Below are 18,529 nucleotides of genomic sequence, written 5' to 3'. Positions count from 1 at the left end.
TTGAGCATTAAAATGGCCAAAATATTATTATATGTAATATAATAATTGTGTGCAAACACAATGAGACAGGATAATGTACAGGATAGAATTAAAAGGCCAAGGTCCCAAAATACCAAGTTCACCACTTTTATAAACGTTCTTATTGCCAGACGTTCAGAACACAGGTGCTTCCTCCCTGACCTCTCTGGCGTCATCCCTACATACAAAGGTACTGTTCGTGCCTATCTGGATTCCATTTCCCACCAAAATGCCCTGACATGGGTAAGGCCTCAGACACAAACTTAGCAGACTCTAACACAGAAGGCTATTACACATCAAGCAATGGCCGCACAGCTCCCCAAAAGGAAAGGCTAACCTGTGCAAGACTTAGGCAAATTTTTGCTTTATGGAAAATAAACTATTTATTCCTTGGTGAGATCTTGCTGGGCCTGGGAATGAAACTAAATGGCCATCCCTGGATGGTTCCTGGGCGGCTGCTGTGAAATGAGTCGGGGGTTTTAGTGTAACTCTGCTTGGACAGATAAGCATCACACAAACCTCCCACTCAGTTGTCACAATTAGCACCTCTGCTGGCCGTCTTCAATCCCAGTCACAAGTGGTCCCTTCCAAACATGGCTGCAGCACACTGGCAAGGAGAGGGGCCGTGTGGGAGGTGAGAGCCTGCATGGAGCTGCTGGTGCTGTCCATCTCTCAGGCTGGCAATGTGGCATCTCTCACTAGCACTAAATTCACTTTAGAAAAGCAGAAAAGACCTACAATGGCCAGTTCTCTAAAACCCTGTACGTTAATTTAAAAATCAACTGGATAAAGAAAATTGTAGTATAAACATACCTGGTATATCTGGGACAATTAGTAAAAAAATCTACTAGGCAGGCCAACAGGTAGGTCTCTGAAAACGAAGAAAAGATATTACTAAGCTACGATGGTCAAGCTAATTTAATCAGCTTCCTTGAACAAGTGGCCCTGGGACAAAGGGGCAGCGTGAGAAGCAGAGGGTCTACCTGGGAGGTTGAATAGTGTGTTCAGGATGTAAAACCGCTCCGTGTCGTCTCGCTGGATAAATTTATTTGGATACTGCTCTCTAGTTTCCGGTCTGCAAGGAAATGTAAAAAAAGTAAATGATATACAAAAAGTTAAAAAACTGTAGGAAATAGTCACTATTCAATGCTTTATTAAAATATGGTGATGGGTATGTGAAAGACAGAGTTTACATATTAATCTGAGCAGCTGTGAGCAGGTTCAGGGTGAGCCCTGACACAGCATTCTTCATACACAACACCTGGGGCTCTCACTGTGCTGGGGGGTAACGACAACACCCCCCAACCTCTGCAAGAAGGCTGTGGGGACTGTAAGACTAAAGGGGGCCTAGACAGCTTAAATGGTTTAAGGGAATAACCCATGAACAGGTCTCACCCGTAACCCCAGCACTGACAGCCAGGCCTGCCAGGGTGCCACAGTGAAGCCCTGTTTCAACACAAACAAGTGAATAAGTCCAAAAGTGGAAGGAAGTGAATGTGGATTCCTGTAGGTACTGGTGTGCGGGCCTCTGGGGACACTTCTGCTCCTGGATGGAGTGTGTGTGGAGCAGAGAGCAGGCCTTCCTTACTGAATGGAGTGTGTGTGGAGCAGAGAGCAGGCCTTCCTTACTGGTCTGGGCTGTGTTCTTCCCTGATCCTCTTCATTGAAACTTCTGACTTGACCTACTTGAATTGCAAGGCCCAGCTCCTATCAGTACAGTACTTGCCATGCAAACACAAGGAACTTTTGTTTGAAGTCCCAATGCCCACATAAATGCCAAGCACTGCAGTGTGCGCAGTAACCCTAGCAGTGGGGAAGGAAGGGTGGAGACAGTGAGTGGAACTCTGGCTTGCCACTCAAGCCACAGCGCTGAGCTCCAAGGACAGCATCTCACAAATAAGGTAGAGAGTGACTGAGGAACACAGCTGCACCAAACACTAACCTGCACACACCCACAAAGACAAAGAAGCAAATACAAAGCTTACAAGTCTAAGCTGGGTAAATTCCTATTTAAGTACTTAACTTCAAATGGGATAGACTCCAGTCAGGACCATAAAATCATAGTAGTTTCTTGGTTAGTAACCCCTTTCATCATCCTTATGAAATAAAGTTTCTAATAAAGACTAAGTAGAAAGCCATCTCTTTGGCTTTCAGGCAGAAGGGAGTAACACTACCACTACCCTCCCTCCAGCCAGTGAGTGGAGCCTGGCTTTATGCAATCACAGCTCAAACTGACTGATAAATACGGTTCGTCATTACATTCCCAGCCAGGGGAAGACGATGCATCATAACAAAGCAATCAGTCTATTTAGAGCTGGAAGCAACACTGGCACGTTTTGTGACCCGCAGCCCCAAGCTAACAAGGTATGACAAAGCCAGACGGACACTGATCTCCGTTTCAGCTCATCACTACTGCAACTTAAAAACTGTTTTCCGCCACGTTCCTTCTCTCCCTAAGATCTTCTCCTTTTGCAGTACGCATGAATCTTATGTTTACTCACAAATGACTTAATTTTGAAATACTACCAAAAGTATTTCCAAAGAAGCTACCTTGAATCTTTATGTCTAGCAGGTTGATAGATCTTTTTGTTATTTATTTGATATACAGTCTCATGTGGTCCAGCCTGGCCTCTTTAGCCCAGGATGACTTGAATTCCTTATGGGCTCCTGCCAGGATCACAGAAGTGGGCCACAACCACTAGCTTAGAGTGACGCATCTTGAACTCTAAGTTTGGTTGTAAAATGAATTTACTCAATTCCTTCTCATTTTTTTTCCCTCTGCCTTCCTTTCAACTAATAGAACAATGAAGTCCTTTCTCAGACACAAACAGAACCCTGGTTCATTTTAACTGGGCTCCTTGTAACAGTGGCAGTGGACATGATCAGCGTAGGTCAGTGATACTGCAAGTAATCATGTTCCATCTAAATCCTGCTTCCTGATACAAAAGCATCCTGTACAGCACCAGAAGGCACGTGTAGCCCTCCTGGCCTGCTCAGAGAGGTCAACGTGATATTCACTTTACTATTCCTACATGTACAACTGAGACATCTCTGAGCTGTGTTATGCAATAAGGCTTGCTCAACAGTAATGTGCTTCAGTTCTAAGTGGGACACTGCTATGACCTCAGATTTAAAGGATGTTCTGACACGATTTCAGTTAGTTTATGCCTCTTACAACAAGTATTGCCAAAACCACTGTCTTTAATTATTCCAATGTGACTATGATGACCTTAGCACTTTTCCATCAAGAATAAATAATTCAGGAAAATTACATGAAAGTGTAATATAAAATGTTTTCATTTCAAGTTGTAGTTATGACCCAAATATAGTGTTAAATTCTATTTTTTTATTTTTCTTTGATTTTTAGATTACTATGTATGCGTTGTTCTGCCTGATGTACGTGTTTATAAGCATCATGTGCAAGCTGAGCGCTTGTAAAGGCTAGGAGGGCAGCAGTACCCTGGAACTGGAGTTACCGAGAGTGGTGAGCTACCATGTGGGGGCTGGAAACAGAACCCAGGTTCCATGCAAATGCAACACGTGCTCTTAATCACTGAACCACTTCTCCAACCCCCAAATTGTGTTTTTTTTTTTTTCCAAACAAAACAAAAAACCCTTAGGCTATTTCACAAAAAAAAAAAAGTAGATACTTATATATTTATAACTGCTTACTCGAGAGGAAACTCCCAAATTAGCAAATATAGTGAAGACATTATAAATATTAGTTATCTGTTTTAAGATAACTATCTTTCCTCCTGTTGCCCCCTCCCTCCTTTCCTCTTTCTCTCCCTCTCTCCCTTCCCCTCTCTCCCTTCCCCTCTCTCCCTCCCTCATTTTACAGTGCTGTGGGTCAGACCCAGGCCCCTCATCTGAGTGAGTGTCTACTACTCAGCTCTCTTCTACCACCCCCATCTTGCCATCTTTTATTCATTCATTCATTCATTCATTCATTCATTCATTCATCTATTTATTTTGAGGAAGGGTCTCTCTACATCACCTTGGCTGTCCTGGCATTCACTATGAAGAGTAGGCTGGCCTTGAACATATGGCGATCTGCCTGCCTCTGCCTCACAGTGCTGATGTTAACACCACACGGTGCCTCTCTCCCCATCTTTTCTGATTTCTGAGATGGGTCTCATTATATCACCCAGGCACTGGCAGAGAACTCCTGAATTCAAAAACTCTATCTTAGCTTCCAGAGTAGTTTGGTACAGGCAAGCATTGCTGTGCCCAGCACTACCTTGTATTTAGGATACCTTATACTTTTAACCCTGTGTTTTAAAATATTTTCATTATACAAGTGTCTGAAAATATTTACTCAAAGATTAAAATGTACCAGTTAATAAAAATCTCAATCATTTTAATTGCTATATAGTTCAAAAGTTTTCAAATGACATTTATGTGTGTATTTCTTCTGTATTAAAAAGGAAAAAGAAACCAGTCAGTAGTGGCAAACAACTTTAACCCCATCACTTAGGAGACAGAAGCCTCCTCTGTGAATTCGAAGCCAGCCTGGTCTTCAAAGTGAGTTATAAAACAGCCAGAAATTCTCTGAGAAATTGTCTCAGGGAAAATAAACAAACAAGCAAATATCTTAGAAGTTAAGTCTAAAACTAAGTCTAAAGTATAATTTTTTAGCTTCAAAATTAGGTTTTTGGGTGCTATACAATTAGAAGACAGAAACAAAATATAATTACTAATACCTTGACTACACTTATGTAAAAGGATGACTCAATGATTAAAGGAAGAGGTCTAAACTAAACTAAGTCTAAAGTATAATTTTTTAGCTTCAAAATTAGGTTTTTGGGTGCTATACAATTAGAAGACAGAAACAAAATATAATTACTAATACCTTGACTACACTTATGTAAAAGGATGACTCAATGATTAAAGGAAGAGGTCTAAACTAAACTAAGTCTAAAGTATAATTTTTTAGCTTCAAAATTAGGTTTTTGGGTGCTATACAATTAGAAGATAGAAACAAAATATAATTACTAATACCTTGACTACACTTATGTAAAAGGATGACTCAATGATTAAAGGAAGAGGTAGGTGTATCTCACCTGTGCAGATAATGTCACGTCATATACCTATTAAAATATCAGAGGGGCTGCAGAGACAGTGGAACTGCTAAGGTGCTTGCCATATAAGCAGAAGGATCTGAGGCGAGTCTGAGAACCCAAGTGTTAAACAAAGGACACAGAGGCACGCCTGCAATCCCAGGTCTGGGGAGGTAGAGACTGCTCAATTCTCAGGCTCACTGACCATCTGGCCTAGCCAACTTCCCTGCATCCCCTGTGACTCTGGCTCAGACAACAAGGTGGCAACAGCTGCTGTAGGAACTCACTGTGCAAACATGATGATTAAATTCAGTTCCTGGAAGGAAGCCACAATGGAAAGAAAGCACTAACTTCTAAAAGCCGTCCTCTGACCTCCTCACATACACACTGTGGCATGGCGCACACTCCACATACATACACACAATAATAAAAAATAAAGTAAGATGGAGCATTTCTGGAGCACGTGCACATGTGCACATACATCCCCCCACCCCACCCTTCCCGAGAGGCTAAGGGTTCTCTGTACTCACCCTCTTATGAAGTTAAATCCATGTGCGCAAACCAAGAGGTTTCCATAGGCATCAACTTTCAAAAGATTTCCATAGAGTGTGTCAAAGACAAGTCCTCTGCATGAAAGGGAGACAGTGACAATGCAAGTCATGCAGCAATCCTCTGTGCTCAATCACTGTGCTTCATCTAACTCAAGCTCCGGAGCACCTCAAGTATATTCCCCAAACAAAATAACCGTATATGCTAAGTAATAAGTAAGTGCATGCATTTTAAAAAAGTAAATTGCTAGCCAAGCAGTGGTGGCGCACACCTGTAATCCCAGCACTTGGGAGGCAGAGGCAGGTGGATTTCTGAGTTTGAGGCCAGCCTGGTCTACAGAGTGAGTTCCAGGACAGCCAGGGCTACTCAGAGAAACTCTGTCTCGAAAAAAACCAAACAAAAATTTGCTGGGCTGGAGACAGCTCAGTTGTAGCACACTTGTGTATTGGGTTTGAATGCCAAGGACCATCCCAGCACTTGTGTAGGCAGATGGAAGGTGGGACAGGGAAGACTCTCAGTGCAACTAATGATATTTATTCCGTGTATGTATTGTTCTAGAGTCCTGGCACCATCAAACAAGCATAAGTTACCTTGACTCTCAAGGAAGCTGCTATCTTTCTACAATAGTCCTTATATTCTTCAGACATTGCACTGCTTCTATTTTCCAGTATTCAATGTTAACACATGGAGCAAATGTGACAGTATTTCAAACGAATGTCTTTCATAATCTTAACTCTTCCCTATCAAATCCAGAGATGCAAAGTACCAAACGGTTCTTCCCACCAAGTTAAATCTATCAGCAGGACATATAGCTGCGGCCCAGAAGCCAAGAGGGGGCCTAAGACAACTGTGCTCACCCTTCAGTCTTAACAATGCCTTTCTGCATGCCCACCAGTGGGTCTCCCTAACTCAGCTCTACTCAGGAGCACAGAGAGCTGAGCACTAAGTACTTGGGGGGTCTGAAGCAGGAGGAGTAAGCCTGGGGTACATAGCCTGCTGGGAGAGAAAAGGGGAGGGGTGGAAGAGGAGGGAGGAGACAGCAGAGAGGAGGAGAACACAAAGGAAACGGTGGCAGATGACTGAGTAAATGTATGGAAAGTTCTGCTAATTTTAAAATCAACACTAGCATTTATTGTTGCAGGGACAGGGATAAGTTTGGAATTTTACCTGGTAGGGAATGTAGAGTCATAGGCAAAGCTGAGCAGCTCCTGAGGGTAGCCAATGGAGACTAACCTCTCCACAGTGAGCTCGAAGCCGAGGGACTCATACTCTGGAGACTTGTACACTGCACAAAGAGGAGGCTCATTAGTCAGAGAAGAACAGCCCTGAGAAGAGAGGCCAAATGAACTGAGTCTACTTTTTCCCAATTCCTCCTTTCTTCTTTTCCCTCAAACTTTGTATTCTGTATTATAGCCCATAACTAAGGAATTTCAGCCATTAGCAGAAACAGCTTCTATCTGAACAGTTCTAGCCTATTGTAAACACTTTTCCTGTCTCTGCTCTTTGATTTCCACAATTTAGTGCTAGGGGAAAAATCTAATTCTACACAGCTATGATAGTAACAATGAGGCTGAATAAATAGCAAACTAGTGAGAGATGTGTGTGTTGGAGGCTTTACTGTAACTGGTGCAGCAATATTCAGAACAAGCTTTTCCCTCGCCTTTATACTTTGGTTTTAGCTTTTTCTGGTAGTTGCTCTGTGGTCTTCTAATCAGTTTGTCTCATCTGTCAGTGTTCTGCCTGTCAAACAAATCTTATCAGCCCAACAGCTGTTAGGCCTGACACTGTTACAACCTGCACAACCATTCTTGATGAGATCACTGCAAACAAACAGTAAGAAAACACATCTAAGACAATGAGGAAACTCTATTTTGCAAACCAGGAATTAGACATTAAACTTTGGCTCATCAGACAGGGCCATCACTATGGTCCCAGCAGGTAGATACAAGCAAATATGTGTATAAAACTACTTATTTCTCCTAATCTGCTTCATAAACATACTGTTTACTAAACGCTAAATATAAATAGCACAGGTTTCAGGCTGTGGGGTTTCTCTTTACTATGTCTAAAATTTTCTACAGTGACAGAACTTGAGTGTTATCACTGCAGCTCAACGATAAAATGTCACTCCTTCAAATATACTTCTTCTAATTGGTACACTTAGGTTAGCAACATTCCTTGTTTCCAGGAGCATGGAAGTCACATTACAAAAACCAATACACTTTCAGAAACCTATTCTTCCTAAACACCAGCCTAGACAAAGACCGGGTTCTCAATCTCACGGTCCTGGTCTCAACTCCTGCTCCATCGCTACTATTAACATCTTTAGCCCATAGTCAAACTGGACTTTGTCATTTGTTTGCTTATTTAAACTGGTACTGTTACTCTCAAATCCAGGACAAACTGCTAACTGTTGTGCCTATTAACACACAAAGTCGAGTCTGGGTGCCAGTCTCCCACAGCCTCCTGTTAGAGGGCTCCTGACTGTCACACTCTGTCCCCGACCCCCAACTCCCCAGGAACCCCTTCTTCCATCTGCTTTCTTCCCTAACGTTAACTCTGAGAATTTCTTTTTTCTGGGTAATTTTTGTTTTTTCAAGACAAGTTTTTTTCTGTGTAGCCCTGGATGTCCTGGAACTCACTCTGAAGACAAGACTGGCCTCCAACTCAACAAGAGCTGCCTGCCTATCCCTCCGGAGTGCTGGGATTAAGGAAGTGTGTCACCATGCCTAGCAGCTCTGATGTTTTCCAAAGCAGCTAGACTTCTTCCTCCCATAACTTCTACTTTGGCCTCTCTATCTATGCTATGCTCCCTCAAAATAAAACGTAAGCCCCGAAGCCTTCAACCCAGAATTCCAAATCTGTCTGATGTGCCTGTGGCAAAGGTAAAGGTAGTGCTGCATGTTCACGTGTATCAACAGAATAAGAGCTGGTGATCAGTAAGGCATGGTGCCCCGGTACAAAACTGATTTACACTGAAAAACAAAAACTAGCATTCTTCACCTACCTTCCCGGGCCATGATGTCATGCCAATTGTAAAGCCCCTTTTGACAAAATTTCTAAAAACCCAAATTAACTTCCCCATAATAATCAAAATCCTATTTAATTCAAAAGTATTCAAGAAAAAAAAAAATCCAGTACAGTTGACTTTTTTTCTTCTAGGATCAGCTCATGTGAAATATTTGTCAATTATTAATATTTTGAGAAGGATAATTTGCTGAATATGCCCTCAAAATAAAGATTAAAAACTAAACCTGGGGCTGGAGAGATGGCTCAGAGGTTAAAAGCACTGACTGACTGCTCTTCCAGAGGTCCTGAGTTCAATTCCCAGCAACAACATGGTGGCTCACAACCATCTGTAATGAGATCCAGTCCCTTCTTCTGATATGCAAGCATACATGCAGGGAGAACGATGTATACATAATAAACAAATCTTTAAAAAGAAAGAAAGAAACAAACTAGACCTTATTCTCCCACCACTCTCAAACTCATGCCTAAATTAACAATTTTCTGTGGTCAATGAGTTATGATGAATTGATCATTGAAAATTATGTCCATGAGACAATCTGAACTGAAGGTCAGATTAATTTAGGATTAACTACCCTTTCCCTAGGATAGCCTCCTAATTGATTATTAAATTTCTATTAAAGTTTTTTATTTATTTTTCTTATTAAAGTTTTTAAATTAAAATATAATTACATAAATTCTCCCTTTCTTGTCCTCCCTCCCCCCCTCCTGTTTTTCTCTATTCCCTCTAAAATTAATGGCCTCTTATTGTTGCATATATACACACAAATGCATATATATGTATAATATATAAATGTAACCTACTGAGTCCATTCAACATGGCTTGTATGAATATGATTTCAAGGCTGACTACTTTGTATTAAATAATCAATTAGGAGGCTATCCTAGGGAAAGGGTAATTCTCTATCAATAGTCATTAGTTGCCTGTAGTTCTCTAACTAATGTAGAATCTGTGAGATTTCTCACTTCTACATTAGCATGTTTAATAATACTGTTATTGTTCAGGTCTTTAGGCAGCTATATTATTGAGGTGTTGTGCGTGTAGCTTCCCGGCATACCTAGGAGACAATCTCATCAGTGAAAAAATATAGAAAAAATAATTCTAAATCCTAAGAAACAACAATAAAACCAAATACCCATTATGATGACTTTCTATAAATTTACCTTAGAAACACTAAATCTCCTTTCTTTAATTCAGTTCATGGTATTTCCCAGAATGTAATGAGTCCTCTGCATTTACTGACCTGAGCTGGATTCAAGTGTACCTGAGTCTGAGCCAGAAGGCACTGTGCTGGGGTCTGGGACTGTCGCTATGAATGTCTACATTATTCAGGCCATCGAAGCTTCAGCTTGAATGCTGAAGGACACTACACTCTTCGAGTTCCTTCCAATTGGGCCAGAATAGACTGCCCTAGTCTTGGGTGGGAATGGATTTATCAGAGTCCAAGTACTTCTTTAATAACCCTATCTATTTCACCAAGCTCTATATTAATCAGCAAGATGGACAAGCTATTGACATTTCCTCATAAGCCTCTTGGATAATCATTTCAGCAGTGTGCACTCCCAGGTCACTAAATCATCTGTAGATCTACATCAAAATACAGCCGCAGCTGAAGGAGCAGAACTATCCTTCACAAAACGGGCTTTAGATGTTCCTTCTAAATACCCCTTGGGAAAAAGCAACATTTATTCTGACCTAGTTGCACTATGTCACGAAGCTTAGGCTGTGGTACCCTCCTCCAAAGATAAAGGTAAAAGCAGCATCAAGGCAGAGGCAGGCACAACTCTGAGTTCAAGGACAGCCCTACACAAGGAGCTTCAGGCACATGGGGCTACTTAATATGATCCTGTCTCAAACGACAGTTAAAAAATAGGAAAACAAACCACCTTTTTTTCCCCAACAAGCGGTCCCTTTAAACTGGCCACAGACTCCTGCAGGGACCAGCCTCATCCCCTGAGGCTGCACAGCTCTGTGCCTTCCCACAGCTGCAGACGCTCTAACTTCAGTGTTTCTTACACGACTGGAAAGTGAATAATCCAAAGCTCCGAGATCGCTCTCACAACCAACTTCCCAGGGTTCCAACACTGGACAATGGTTTCTGAGTACAGCAATCTCACATGAACTGCTTACTTATTCTCAAAGGGTATTCTGTGCCTAGCCCAATTTACCCAAAATCCAAAGACAAAGAAAGAAATTGTTTTAAGGGCCAAAATCCAAAAGAAATAGGAAAAACCAAACCAAACCAAAACAAAACACCACCCTGCTTTAGCCACTAGGACAGCACACAGTGTTCTCAGGTTATGTAACAAGACTATAAAGAGAGCAGCCAAAGCTTTGAAAGTTGAAGCTACAGAGCGCATTTAAAGATATTCTTTACTCAATAATCTGCAAGGAAAAACAGCTCTTCAAAAATAACTACACACTGTGGGGAATGAAGCTGTGGGCTCTGCTCTGTGTGGAAGCTGTTCACCCAACCAAAACAGAGCTGACATTAGCAGGGACATTAGCGCCTGTGGATTCAGGAAAGTTTCTGCTAGCAGCTTGCAGTGCTTATGCATCTTTACCATTGTCACCAAGACAGACTGTGTGAGGAGCTTATAGACCTTAGAAAAATAAAGGGCAAACCTCTACAGAGGTTGCAGCCCAGCGCAGTACTGCTGCCCAAAACGAGAACTCACATGAGGCAGATGCAGGTAGTGTGTGCCACTCCAGTCTTGAAGGAGTTACACTGGCTTTCCTGTTAAAAACAAAACAAAGCAACAAAACAAAACAAAACAAAAACAAAAGCTGGTTTTAAACTCTTGTGATGAGCTGGAAGGGAGAGACAACATTTGGAGATAGGCTTACAGGAGTTACTACCACTGCCCTGTGGTCTAGGAGCTTCCAACCATCACTGACATTAGCTCTAACTGGCTATAACAAAATATGAGCACTGAAAATAAGCATAAGTAGTGTGTATTATTTCTTTTTCTGGCAACCTGAGTTAGGAATACAAGCCAAGTCTGATAATAAAATTTTAGGCCAAAGCGTAAGAGAGAATTAATTCAGTCAGCCTTAGCTTGTCTGCTAAGTGGCTCCTGGGCCTCCTATGGACACTGACTAGTGAATAATGCTTAAACTGGACGACAGCTCCAAAGGCTGATTTATGGAGGAAACAAAACACAAAGCAGCCCCATCTTGCTTTCTCTACTTATGCTGAAATCTCCCTATATCAACCTTCTACCTTTCAACACCTAACTGTCATCCTTACATGCACCATGAAAATCTAATGACATGTCTACATCTGTAATGAAAGGAAAGTTTAAAACTTTTCATTTTGTCAGTGGACATTTTTTTCTCAGTAAGCAGAATTATAATGCTGGATTTCATAGTTAAAACAAATATCCCAAAGTAATTGAGTTGAATATACATGTATATTCTTTAAACATACAGATACTTTTAATATACACATTATGTCTCACTTTATAGAAGAGACTCCTTTAAGTCCTAGGTTGTGGCTTTCTGTTTTGTTTTTGTTTTTTGTTTTTTTTTTTTAATGTAAAAGGAAGATGGTAATCATAGGAATAGCAGAAATGATTGACTGTAGTATCTAAAAATACTAAAGACATTGTAACTAGGAGAAACATCACTACCAGATAATATGAACAGCAGTAACACAGTCCACCCACCCAAAAGGTCATTAGCCTTTAGGCTGTATACAAAATCAATATCCATGTTCTTTATATTTAATTATTAGGCTATGTGGCATTAATCCTCTGTAATTATAACTAGACAACATATTAATGAGCATTTTTGAAAGAGAAAATACTAATAAAATCTTCCTAGTTCCACATCAACTGTTATCAGGACTTTTTCTACTATACAGAACAGCCCAAAAACTGTGACCCAGCAACAGGCACAGGCAACAAGTTTTCTCTAACCCAAGGAATTACAAATGATCTAAAAGTTTGGAAATCACAGGACACATTTAGTAATATTTTTAAAATTACTCCAAGTAATTAAATGTGGAAGCTTCATAGGTGAATTACTCCAAGTTACTAAATATGCAAGTAAAATAAATAAGTGAGCCTTAAAATACTGCCAATATTTCCATTCTTGAAAAACAAAATTAAATGATAACTAAGAAACTTATTTGTTGGGGCTGGAGAGGTGACTCAGTAGTTAAGAGCATCAACTGCTCTTCTGAAGGTTCTGATTTCAATTTCCAGCAACCACATGGTGGTTCACAACCATCCATAATGAGATCAGATGCCCTGGAGTGTCTGAAGACAGCTACAGTGTGCTTACATATAATAAATAAATAAATCTTTAAAAAAGAAAAAGAAAGAAAAGAAACTTATTTGTTTAAAAGTACCAAGCCAAAGAGCAGGCAAAGTGGCCCAGTAGTTCAGAGTACCTCCTGCCACCCAGAGCGCCCTAAGCAGGGGTCCCAGCACTTATGTTACCCCACACTCTAGCTCCAGGGCCCCCAGCACCTCTTACCAGTCTCCTCTGTTACCCACAGACAAGAAGCTTATATTCACTCAGATACGTGTGTGTGGTTTGTTTAAAAAAGTATTAAGCCAGATATGATGCCATGCATGTCTTCTAGCACTTAAGAAGCTGGAGCAGAATTGTCTTGAGTTCAAAGCCAGCCAAGTCTACACAGCCAAGTCACACAGCTAGTCTGGTACAGGCCAGGGATACATAACAAAACTCTAATAAACACACAGGCAAGCAAAAAAAAATATAAATGGGAGTTTAAAAGAATGTTTAATATATAAAGAACTCAAGAAATTAAACACCAACAACCCAAATAATGCAATTTAAAAAGGGGCACAGAGCTAAACAGAATTCTCAACAGAGAAATCTCGATGGCTGAGAAGCACTTAAAGAAATGTTCAACATCCCAAGTCATCAGGGGAATGTAAATCTTATACCTACCTGTCAGAATGGCTAAGATAAAAACTCAAGTGACAGCACAGGCTGGCAAGGATGTGGACTGAGAAGCACTCCTCCATTGTTGGTGGGAGTGAAAACTTGTACAACCACTCTGGAAATCAATTTGGCGGTTCCTCAGAAAACTGGGAATAGTTCTGCCTCAAGACCCAGTTATAAAACTCTTCACCATATCACCAGGACACTTGCTCAACTCTGTTCATAGCAGCTTTATTCATAATTGCCAGAAACTGAAAACAACCCAGATGTCTCTCAACCAAAGAATGGATTAAAAAAAAAAGTGTTACATTTACACAAAGGAATGTCACTCAGCTATTAAAAACAGGGACACATTATGAAATTTGCAGGCAAATGGATAGAACTAGAAAATATCCTGAGTAAGGTAACCCAGACCCAGGAAGACACATATGTACTCATATAAGTGGTATTAGCCATAAAGTACAGGATAACCATGCTACAATCCCAAAGAAATTGGGTAAAAAGAAGGTCCCAAGGGAGGATGTTTGAATCCCACTCAGAAGGGCAAATAAAATAGACATCAGAAGTGAGTGGAGAGAGGGAGTGGGGAAGGGAATGAACGTAGGGACCAGGTGTACGGAGAGCAGGGGGGATGGGGAGTGAGAGGCTGAGAAAGAGAAGGGTAATTGGTAGGGGGACATTTCTGGGACAAGTAAGAGACTTGGGAAGGGGGAGCTCCTGGGAGGATATGGGAGTAACCCTAGCTACAACTCCTAGCAGCAGGGGACATGAAGTCTGAAGTGATTACCTCCTCAGCTTCCAGTAGATGGAGGGGGCACCAACCCACCCATAAAACCTCTGATCCAAAATCTGCCCTGCCTAGAAGATGTGCAGGGATAAAGATGGAGCAGAGACTGAGGGAATGACCAACCAATGACTGTCTGTCTCTGACTCAACTCTGTTGCCTGTGTTTGGATCCCTCTGTCTGTTTGGGCCTCAGAGGAGGGTCTCCTGGTGAGACTTGATGTGCCAGAGCAGGTTGGTACCTGGGGTGGGAGGCCTTCTCTGAGAGGGGGAGGAGGAGGGAGGAGAGGATAGGGCTGAGAAGAGAGAAAAGAGGAGGGCTTCAATCAAGATATAAAATGAAAGAATAAATAAATAAATAAAAGAATGCTTATTGTAAATAAAGGGAAAAATAATAACTTAATTGAAAAATTTCCTCTGAAAATATCTACACACTTATCAAGACTTTGTATCTTCAGTACTATTTAAGACAAAAAACAAAAAACAAACAAAACCCAACCGAACAACATCAAAACTGAAACATTTCTGAGATATTTAAAAACCAATGCATTCCCTCACCCCCCAAAAATACCTAATAGCTTTTATCCTAAAGGCACTCACAGCTCATGTTATACTATAAGGACACAAAATTAGGATTTTTAAGTTTCAGAAGATGACATGATTTTAAAAGGTATAGACTGGGCAGAAAAGATGCCAATTACCTCAGTCTAGGAACTGTCTGTCTAAATCTACGTATGCTTTAGGCACGCTGCTGCAGGTAACTGGGTTTTTTAATGCTTCCCAGACAACAGCCCTGAGACTCCAACTCTAACATCTCTACACACCTACTGCCATGGTCAGGAAGCAAGAACTCAAGCATGTGAAGTGGTTAAGGATGGACTCGAGTCTTGGCCTGAATGAAAAAGTCATTACTCACTACAGCTGACTTGCTTGACAGAATAAAGATCAACTATTGCCAACCTAGATGTTTATCTCTTTCAGTTTTAAAATGTAACCCAATTAATCAAGCATCAAACTGACATTCTCTGAGGCAGCCTGTAGCCTGCCAGCTGAAGGAGGCCCATGCAGTACACCTATACTTTACACCACAATTTCTAAGCATGGTTTTCAATGCATCTGGGATTGATTTGGATGTGGGACTAGAAAATTTTGGCAAGACTTGAGGTTCTGAATGCACAATGGCCCAAAGTCCATTGAGAATCAACTGTGGTGATGCATCTGAAGTATTTCAGGCAGTGGCCATCAGTACTCCATACCAGGACTCTGCTGCACACCTGCTCTAAACACATGGCACTTTCCATGTACATGTCACACCACATGACAGGCTCAAACATGAGACTATTACATGCTATCTAGGAGTTAGTGTTTTTATGGTATATAAAGCTTTCTGTTCTTTTAGAATTATGATGGTTTGATTGCACAAATACTTAAAATATATTCATACCATAATTTCTCAGTTCATATCAAATGCTAGATGGATGCAGTTAGAATTTTTATTTTAAAAACTGCTATTGCTGACTTGGTTTTCACCTTTAAAATGTTAAATGCAGGGCTTGAGAGATGGCTCAGCAGTTAAGAGCACTGGCTGCTCTTCCAGGGGACTGGGGTTTGATTCTCAGCAGCCACATGGCAGCTCACAACTGTCCATTAACTCCAGTTCCATAGGACCTGGCACCCTCACACAGACAGACAGAATATTTGTTGGCAAAACTATCAATACGCATAAAAGCAAATAAACCCTAAAAATAGATATCTAGATCAATAGATAAAATGTTAAATGGATTTTGACTTGAGATTAGAACAGAATTTCCAATTTCTGAAACTATCCTAAACATACTTCTGCCACTTTATACTATATATGAATCAGTGTTCTCAGCATAGATGATTATAAAATCAAAATATCCAATATAACTATATATTACAGCATTAAATATTTGGCCAAGGCCAGATATGGTATACGCCTTTAACCCCAGCACCTGGAATAAAGAAGCAGGCAGATCTCTTGAGTTTTAAGGCTAGCCTGATCTATAACAGGTTCCAAGCCAGCAAAGATAACCATAGATAGACCCCATAGGCGGGCAGACAGACAGACAGACAGACATTCTGCCAAGACTTAGTTCTTTTGTGTAAAAGTTACAAACAAATATGTATCTTACTAGCTATACAAATTTCCTTTGTCTTTAATAAATATTTACCAAAGAAGTATTTTAAACTAATTTTAATTACTTGTTATCAGTAAATTATTTGTATCCCTATTTTATAGACCTGAATACCCAAGAAATGTGAACAAAAATTTCAGGTGCAAAGGGGAAGTAAAGCGAATAAATGCAAGCAGCTCTGGCTTCGTAAAGTTATCATAAAGTTATCCTGTCTTCATAAAGTCATCCTGTCTTCATAAAGTCATCCTGTCTTCATAAAGTTATCCTACTTTTTGAAATATTCTTATTATCTCCTTCAAAGAATCTCAAGTAACTAAACCTCAGGTACATAACATGCTGGAAATCAAGATGGAAGTAGGTTTAGATAGCACGAGATATCCCAGAAGCTTTAAGAACTAAAGAGCCATGGTGCAGTCCCTGCACTGCCATGACACCCATTCCCCGAGTCTGACTCCTTCATACGACTGCCAGCACAAACTCTGAGAGACAGAAAAGAGCCCGCAATCTCAACACTAGCTAGAAGCAGGCGGAGCCATATAAGGAGCATTAGACTAGCCTGTGGTACAGACCCTGTTGTCGTCTCCCTACAACAAAGGTTAGAAGTACCAAGTTTTATGTATTAGCACCAGAAAGGGGAGAAAAGTACTGTGACTTGAGAGTAGCTGTACGGCAGCATGACGATATTGTATAATTCTCCTTTAGACTGTTTTTCTTCTCACTTGAAATGTGTCTACTATAGTGAGTTTGGTGAGGATATACAATTGCTGACAGAAACTCTAGTCCAAATAAACAAGCCACAAAAATGTTCATTTAAATGTCAAGAAAGTTGAGTCCATTCCAGTAACAATAAAATGAAACCAGAGTGCGCCAGCTGAGTATTTATCAGAAACCAATGACCAGAGGTCCTGAGATGCTTGGCTGCATCGGGATGGCTTTTCTTAATCTCTTCCCTAGTGCTCTTTAATGGCTGAGGGGAATACTTTAAAGTCCTTAGGTTTGAGACACTTGGATTTCACCTATAGCTTAAAGGCATGGCACGGAACAGACAAGGGCAGTAGTAGCTCAGAAGCAGTTTCCAGCTGTAGCTGACTGAGAGAAGCCCGACAGGCTACATGTGAATGCTTGGTCACCAGGGAGGAGCACTATTAAACAGGATTAGGAGGTGTGGCCTTGATGGAGGAAGTGTGTCACTGGGGGTGGGCTCTTAAGTTTCAAATGCCTAGTCAGACCCAAACTCACTCTCTGCCTGTGGCTTAGGATGTAGCTCTCAGCTGCTGTTCCAGTGCCTGCCTGCAGGCTGCCATGCTCCCTGTCATGATGATAATGGACTGAAACCAGAAGCAAGTACTCAATAAAATACTTGCTTACATAAGACTTGCCTAGGTCATGGTGTCTCCCAGTGACATACTAGCCAATCCTTAAGATTCTTTTTAATAACTTTATTTTTATTTCATGTACATTAATGTTTTATCTGAATGTATGTCTCTGTGAGGATGTTGAATCATTTGGAACTGGAGTTATAGACAGTTTTGAGTTGCCATGCGGGTACTGGGAATTGAACCCAGGATCTCTCGAAGCGCAACCAGTGCTCTTAACCACCTGAGCCATCTCTCCAGCCCCTCCCTAAGATTTTTCTAATTGGGAAAATACACACAATTTAATCTTAGTATTTACAAATATTTGTAATAGGCTATATAGTAAGACTTTATTTCTTTAACATTATTTCTAAAAATTAAGTTAGACTAAGTAGCCAACATTCTAGCACACAGGAGTCGGGCTCACTAGCCCCCAACCTGGGAAGCTATTGGCTGCTAATGGTCTCTGGGATAGAGAGAGACAGTTTCTCTTTAACAGTGTGGCCCTCGATAGGTCAACCACAGTACTGTACGTAGATGGCTTCATGCTTGTGAATAACTGAGTAGCACAAATTAAACTCACTGAGCCAGTGGGGAGGTGAATGTTGGAGACAAGTCTAGAAGAGTTAGAAGAAGTTGTAGGGTGGGTATAGTCATAAT

At 40.9% G+C, this 18,529-nt stretch overlaps 1 protein-coding gene across 3 annotated transcripts in view; it reads right to left on the bottom strand.

Moving 5' to 3' along the window:
* Nt5c2 (5'-nucleotidase, cytosolic II) overlaps positions 1-18,529 on the bottom strand; it is a 73,655-nt gene that overhangs the window by 8,703 nt on the left and 46,423 nt on the right. For 2 of the 3 annotated variants that reach the window (XM_052184367.1, XM_052184378.1), the window contains exons 4-7: positions 6,795-6,912; positions 5,609-5,704; positions 1,002-1,093; positions 832-889 (exon numbers count right to left, since the gene is read on the bottom strand). In XM_052184367.1, coding sequence (XP_052040327.1) covers positions 832-889; positions 1,002-1,093; positions 5,609-5,704; positions 6,795-6,912 — 364 coding nt within the window. Of the gene's footprint in view, positions 1-537; positions 623-831; positions 890-1,001; positions 1,094-5,608; positions 5,705-6,794; positions 6,913-18,529 lie in introns of those variants that run through there. The other variant, XM_052184387.1, reaches the window with a different exon arrangement.

This window comes from Apodemus sylvaticus, chromosome 1, assembly GCF_947179515.1.
Source record: "Apodemus sylvaticus chromosome 1, mApoSyl1.1, whole genome shotgun sequence".
In the NCBI taxonomy this organism is placed as follows: Eukaryota; Metazoa; Chordata; class Mammalia; order Rodentia; family Muridae; genus Apodemus; species Apodemus sylvaticus.
This window is presented reverse-complemented; position numbering and strand designations above follow the sequence as displayed.